The sequence below is a fragment of the Augochlora pura genome, chromosome 10, assembly GCF_028453695.1.
Source record: "Augochlora pura isolate Apur16 chromosome 10, APUR_v2.2.1, whole genome shotgun sequence".
NCBI classification, from domain to species: Eukaryota; Metazoa; Arthropoda; class Insecta; order Hymenoptera; family Halictidae; genus Augochlora; species Augochlora pura.
Genome location: NC_135781.1, coordinates 7,075,177 through 7,082,086, shown reverse-complemented (window position 1 = coordinate 7,082,086; position 6,910 = coordinate 7,075,177). Strand labels below are relative to the sequence as shown.

At 45.4% G+C, this 6,910-nt stretch overlaps 1 protein-coding gene across 3 annotated transcripts in view; it reads right to left on the bottom strand.

Annotated features, from left to right (window-relative positions):
• Positions 1–121: 121 nt before the first annotated feature.
• The window catches only part of LOC144476095 (phospholipid-transporting ATPase VD), a 44,406-nt gene continuing 37,617 nt past the window's right edge, over positions 122–6,910 (bottom strand). The window contains exons 8-18 of one of the 3 annotated variants that reach the window (XM_078192687.1): positions 6,045–6,340; positions 5,795–5,965; positions 4,630–4,927; positions 3,867–4,299; positions 3,421–3,803; positions 3,060–3,347; positions 2,360–2,611; positions 2,176–2,280; positions 1,916–2,103; positions 1,667–1,831; positions 122–1,571 (exon numbers count right to left, since the gene is read on the bottom strand). In XM_078192687.1, coding sequence (XP_078048813.1) covers positions 1,529–1,571; positions 1,667–1,831; positions 1,916–2,103; positions 2,176–2,280; positions 2,360–2,611; positions 3,060–3,347; positions 3,421–3,803; positions 3,867–4,299; positions 4,630–4,927; positions 5,795–5,965; positions 6,045–6,340 — 2,622 coding nt within the window. In that variant the 3' untranslated portion in view covers positions 122–1,528. Of the gene's footprint in view, positions 1,572–1,666; positions 1,832–1,915; positions 2,104–2,175; positions 2,281–2,359; positions 2,612–3,059; positions 3,348–3,420; positions 3,804–3,866; positions 4,300–4,629; positions 4,928–5,794; positions 5,966–6,044; positions 6,341–6,910 lie in introns of those variants that run through there. The other 2 variants (XR_013494966.1, XR_013494967.1) reach the window with 2 other exon arrangements.

The window sequence follows — 6,910 nt, the reverse complement described above, 5'->3', positions numbered from 1 at the left end:
AAATTTTTAAGCCGGCGAAATAAAAGTTGGGGGCGTTGTCATGTTCGGCAGGTGTGGGCGACCGCTGGCGTGTTTACAGGAGTGTAGGAATCGTAGAAGAAATACGTAGATAAATTTTTAGAGAACACTCGGTTTACTATCGTCGCTACAATACACGCAGTTGCTGTCAATCGTATATCAAAATACTATGTCAACACGTGCAACGTGTCGTCGATAATTGTTGAATATACACATGTATAATAGAACCTCTATGCTGGCAGATACGCGCTTATACACGTACGTCACCGAAATTACGGCAATAATACAGTCGCGAGCGTGAGAGGTGTCCCGCGTGACACCAGCTCGCGTATATAGCGTAAATATACTATATTTGTACAACGTTAACATCGTACGAGACAACGTACACATGCTCGGAGGCGATGGTGTATAGCGAGGTGGCAAATCCAGCGAACCGTGAACGAAGCTTCTACCATAAGGCCCTTTATTGTACCTGTGGATTCCAGGAACTTTCGTACGATGTCGTTCTTTTCAACGTTTGTAACCGAAAATGTTTGTAAAAAATTGAATTTTAGCGAAACTTCAATTCCTTATGAACCTAGGCACTTTGGAATTTGATCCACTGTTGTTATCCTTTGCTACATGGTTCGTAGGGCTTAAATAATAAATCCACTAATGACATTCTTCCTTTCATTGTTCATAAGGTTGAAATAATCATTGGAATTCGGATTTCTTGAGGATTGAAATTTTTGCAGATTCAAATTTTTGTAAGCCTCAAATTCTCCGTAATTTTAGGCACTTTAACATTTTATCCACAGTTTAAATTTTTCATAATTAGGGCAATCGGGACCCACGACAGTCCCTCTCTTCCCAAAAACTTACGGAACTTCAAAGAAAAATTGCAGGATTTTCGTTCCTCTCATTCTGTATTCGCAATTTGCATCGCTGCAAGGTTTGCCACCTCCTCACACCGCTGCCTCCAGATATATATATCACGCTTTTTACAGTGTACACTTCCTGTTTTCTTACTCCTAAGAGAGGACACTTACGACCTGAATTACATTCTACTTAATTCGATATGCAACCCGCGTCTCGAACAAGTCCCGCATGGAGCTCGCACTGGAACCGTCGATGCACGACGATATATTGCTAACGGACTAACAGTCTTGGTCCCTAAAAGTCACAGCCATCAAATGCAACGAACAACAGTAGTCGGAAATGTAAAGCCACTCGATTCAACTAAAAAGACACTAATCGGCACCGATCGACGGCAAACGACGACATTATATCAATCGAACAACATGCTCCCGATCCGACGAAATTGGTTCCCGTTCGAACCGAGAATGCACACTAAAATTAACGTAAACATCCTAGCAATACTTCTTCGAGCCTTAGGAACAGTACACGGTTGAAACACGACGATGGATGCCGTCCCTTTGCTCAAAGTCTCGGCCATAGCGACGAGCTTGAAATCATCGGTTGGTGGTCTGCTAGCAAGCGCTGACAGTCTTGTCGGACGTTTCAGGGTGTGTCATGCAACGATAGTCGTCAACGCATCGTTTTTGCTTCCGGTTCTAAAACGCGAGAAATAGAGCCAGCTGAGATGTGACCGGAACTGTTTTCTAGCCTCCAGCGATTCGTGGCTCTCGTAAATGCAGTTAACGGGTACCTGATCGTGGCATGTTGGGTCGAGCGAGACCAGCCAGCGATAAAGTTGTTCTCGCTCCTCTCGGCGATCCGTTGTCGATGGCTTCCGGTTTTCAACGGCGCTTTGAGCGTAGCGTTTTGCGTGAAGTCCGGCGATACGGTCGATTTTATGGTTTTGTACAGTAGCCTGCGCAAAGAGAGAGAACAACGGCAACGATTATGCATGGAATTTTTATCGTCTGCCTTTTGGCGCTTAGGAACGGCAACGTACCTTGGTAGCAACGCCAGAACACAGGCGAGTGTCAAGGTGAGCCAGTACGTATGCCTCATGACTGCCATCTCCATCACCCAATATGAGCAAAGTAGGCCCATGCAGTTCACACATACCACATTGTAAATCAAACAGAATCCGAAGAACACACCCATGGATCCTAGTATAGCTAGTACGTGGATTACAGTCTGGAAATCATACAGTGAGCTGATTAGTTACAACATCGTTTTGAAGAAAAATATAAAGAAACATTGAATTACCCATGATCGCGTCTCTATGGCAACGTGGGCAAGCATGACGACGATGCAGCACGACATCACGGTGGTTCCGAATTCCCATATATCTATGGTCGTATCATAGTACACCTGAATCGAACAAAACACTAATTAGAGATCTTCTCGACGGCTTTGAGATTGTTGGAGTATGTCAAGACTATATACTAACGGAGTAATTTACGAAAAAGATAACGATACTTTGATACAAAGCATCGACGATCGTTAGCCAGAACGAATACGATTGATAGACCAGTCCGAGACGTCCTCTTTTATACAGGGGGGGCATGGACATTAGAAGTGCTGGCGATGCCACTCGGTCGTACACGCCCAATGCAAGGGGTGGCATCGACGTGAACATCAGGTTGTACAACATTAGGTAAATCTGATCCACCATCACTGATCCGGTGAAACCGCAATACAGCTGCAAAAAACAATTAATCGCTGTACTAAGCAAGACTAACGTTCGCGGAGCGAACAAAGAGGAAATGGGCGGAACAGGGCGGGATTAGGGTCCACAACTATCCTTTGGTCCCTCCCACTGATCTTTACTGACCTCTCGCGATAAGTCCCCTTATTTTATTTTTCCCATTTTCCTAGGTCCTAGTATCTTTACTCTTTTGCGATAACTCCTAGTTTGCTGCATCTATTCATTCTAGTTCCTCCCACGAATTTTCATTGGTCTCCCACTGATTCTTAAGTAACTTCTTGCACATATTATTTTATTACTATTTAGCTTCTTGTAGTAAATCGTCTTAATCTGCCACGTCTATTTTTCCTAGCTCCGCCCATTTTCCCTGACTTCTCCCACAGACTCCAATTTCACTCGTTAACTGTACGCTATTACAAAATATACATGCAGGATGCTGTACCTGGAACCAGAATACAAGGAAGACGAAGGTGGCGTTCTTGTGGAAAAAGTACAAAATCATCCTAGACAGGCGATCGTAACACCAGTGCCCGTGCAACAGTAGAAGCCTGCTAAGCATCGAGAATCGTGAGATGGCGAAGTCTGCGGCCATGACGGCTTGTGTACCTTCGTTTCCCGAGATACCGACTCCCACGTCCGCGGTTTGTATCATACTAACGTCGTTCGCGCCGTCCCCTATCGCCAGGGTTCTCATTCCCAGCTGTTCCTTCACAATTCGCACTATGTATGCCTGGAATGCGACAAGACGTTTCAGTTCTGTCTCACGGACAAGCCTATAGAATACCAAAACTATTCGAATGTACCTTCTGAAGAGGCGTCGCCCGGCAAGCCAACACACTGGTGCACATCTTCGTCAATTCAAGGAACGATCCGATCAGTCCGGACCGTGGATCCAGAATGACGGTCAGAGTTTTTCCATCGACAACTAGTGCCCGTTGTTTCGGCCACGGACTGTCTATCCTGTGCGCATCGTTCTCGGCAACGTCGCGGTCTAATATCACGTTCTCCCTGATGTCGCGCCAGTCATTCCCGTGAATCATGCTGTCCCTTTTAGCAGACTCGAGGTAGCCACGTATTAAAGTCTCGGCGACCGTCTTGGATCTCGCCTGCAGCCATAGCAGCTGCATCGCCGGCGAGAAAAGACGCGCCGAATATGCAACGTTCACCGCAGTCTCCGGCTTGTCCCCTTCCGACAGAAACAATCCGTTAGCTAGTCGAACACCTTGGAATTTCTCAAGTCTCTAGATACCTGTGAGAACCCAAACGACGATTCCAGCAGCCACCAGGTTGGCCATGGTTTCCGGCACTCCGGCTTGCAGCTTGTCCTCGATTCCAGTCGCTCCTAACAACGTCAGGTGCGACTCGAGGACGGCATAAGAGTCCTTGATACGATGTTCACGGTTCTCCATCGCCAGTTCAGCCTCGGTATGCGCTTGCCGCCAGGTCTCGTATTCCTGCGCGGTCAGAGATTTCTTTGCCATCACCAAAGTTCGTAGACCTTGCCGCGCGTACGACTGCAGGTGCTGGCGAATCTTCAGCGCGGTAGGGGAGCTCTCCTCCTGAGGAGTCAGCGACGAGAAGATCGTGGTGTCCGCGCCTTTGCAATACAATATCAGCTCGTTCGTCAGCGGATGTCGCACGAGGATCGACATGCACTTTCTGTTCGAGTCGAAAGGCAGCACCTGCAAGATGTGTCAGTTATTAGCATAATACTAAATATCATCGAAGCGTGGATGCCGCTCGCTCCTGGCATTCTAATTCATTTCTCATGCTTTTTGGAATTGCAGAGAGTAAGGAGGACTTGTTGGAGATAGAGTCTAAATGAATTATGGCAATCCATAACAGTTATGGAATTTTTAAGATGCTCGAGCCGAGGAGGATACGCGAGCATCATCGTTTGGTCATAGCACCGTGAAAGAAAGGTAAAAATTCGTCGGACAGCGTAATCTTCGGAGAAAGTGACGCTCGGCAGGAGCAAGCAGCATAAGTGCGGCAGTCCATGACGAGCTTACGTGAAGTATTTCGAAAGTGAGGATAGATTTATCCGGCAGACACACGATCGCGCTGCGCGCCGTGCGTTTCAGCAGTTTCACGTTGTACGCGCGGGCCGCGTTCACCAGCGCGAGCTCATCCGGGCTTTCCGCTTCGTAGATCGCAGCAGCGGGTAGCAATTCGTCTCCGTTCTTCCTGGCAGCGTCGATAACGGGACTCAGCGGGCTGCGCCTCTTCTGGGCGCCGTTCGGCGACAGTTTTCGTCCCAGCAGTCCCATTCCCAGGCTCGGTATGGACGTCACGTTCAGAAACTTTGGCCTGCAACCGTCGGATTCGCTAATTACACTCGTAACTACGAAGAAAGATGCTGTAGGGACAATTTCAGGCTCCTTTTAGAAGCTAACTTTCTCATTCCTCTTACGAAGAAACCACTGTTTAGTTTCAAATTGTCCAATGAATACTAAACTTTCTTCGATATAATTTGATTACTCAATATATGAGTTTTTTTTTATGATATTTATTAATTTGTAGTTTCAAATAAATCTTTTTACTTGCTTGAGCTAGATTGTTTTGATTTGTTTTATGAACAAACAAACCTCAGCGATTATTACGCAACTACGACTTTGTTTAGACAACCCAAATAGCCCAAGAACTTCTTTAAGACGTCTATTTTAGGGTGTAAGACGTTCAGAGCTAAAACGGACGTCAGATGGATGTCTTTACAACGTCCAATGCTTATTAGAAAGTATCCTCGAAGCTATTAGAAACTTGAATGACAAATTTTTACTATTCTCCGATGTTATATGTTCCCTCAATGTGTAGATTACTTTTAACAATATTTACCAGTACGTAGCTTCGAAACAATTTGTAAACTTGCTTTAACCAGATTTTCAACATTCCTCTAACAAATAGACAGCTCTCTGTGACTACTATGCATCTATCTTTTTGATTATAAACTTAAACATCTTCGCAGTCTTTAGAAACTCGAATGGCATCTTTTTACTATTTTTATTATATTCCGTCAACGTATTTAATTTCAACGTCAACGTAATTACTAAACTTCGTAAGCTTCGAGTAAATTTTTAAACTTGCTTCTGTACTGGATTATTAAAATAAAGTTACTCTCGTTCGATTCTTTACAATGGAATTTCATTTCAGCCCGTACGAAAGAGGCTTATAAAATACCTTGGTACTTTACTGGAGAGCTTGGTGGAGTGGTTCAAGACAGACTCCATCTCGACTATGGAGGATATGGAGGACACGTTGTCCTCGATGTTGTTAGCCGGGTGCGAGAACGTGGCCAACGGAATGACAGGCGAAGGGGTCAAACTCCTAGCCTCTATCATTCTCGTGTACCTGAAAGGCGGTGGGGTTCGCGTGAGCAATCGATTCGTACGCGGATCGATCCGAACGAAGGGACCCCCCCGGAACGAACCTTCCTGTCTCGTCGCCGTTCTTCTGCGGCTCTTCGATCACCCCGCTCGAGTTCATGGTGTCGTAGTGAGGTTGCGAGTTCACCACGACGGTGTTGCATATGGCCAGCACGACCAGCAGCTCCTGGAGATTGTGTCGGAACGTGCTGATCAACAGATCCTCCTTCAGCCGGGAGGAGGGCATCAAATTCTCGCCCTCGCCTGTGTGGGAATAGTCCTGCCCGCCCACCGCGCAACGTCTGAACAGCATTTTGTTCTCCGTCAGCGTGCCGGTCTTGTCGGAGAACACGTACTGCACCTGCCGGGACCACATTCGTTTCCGATGCACTTTATGTCTCGAATTAATCGACCCGAAATTCATGCCTATTGCTGGCACTTAAACAACCAGACTCGACGAAACAATTTCTGTATTATTTATTTCACGATTATTGACGGTGGAAAGGTACTTTTGTTTCTATTTATTCAGCACGGTTTTGTTACAGAAGTCATGCAGTATTTCAAAAATCGCGATCTCGCCGTTATCGAAACGCAATACGCGTTGGTCAAGATATTGTAATAAATTCTAGTTTTATCACGACTAGTTGGTTCAGTCAACTGTGCATTGCAGAGAAATCCGTTATCTATCGTTTATCAATTTCAGAGTTTGTCAAATACGGTTGTCCCGATTCTTTATCCATGTTCACAAACTAGCTTCCATCGTAACACGTTCGTATAAACTGTCTTTCAATCGGATTTATAGACTGCAAAAGATTTAAAGAAACAAACCGTGCCATCAATTTTAATCATCGAATAGCGATTTTCTGAATTTATAGAATACTTTTAAGCGTTTATTCTGTAAACTTGGAAAAGAAGAACGACGATATAAATT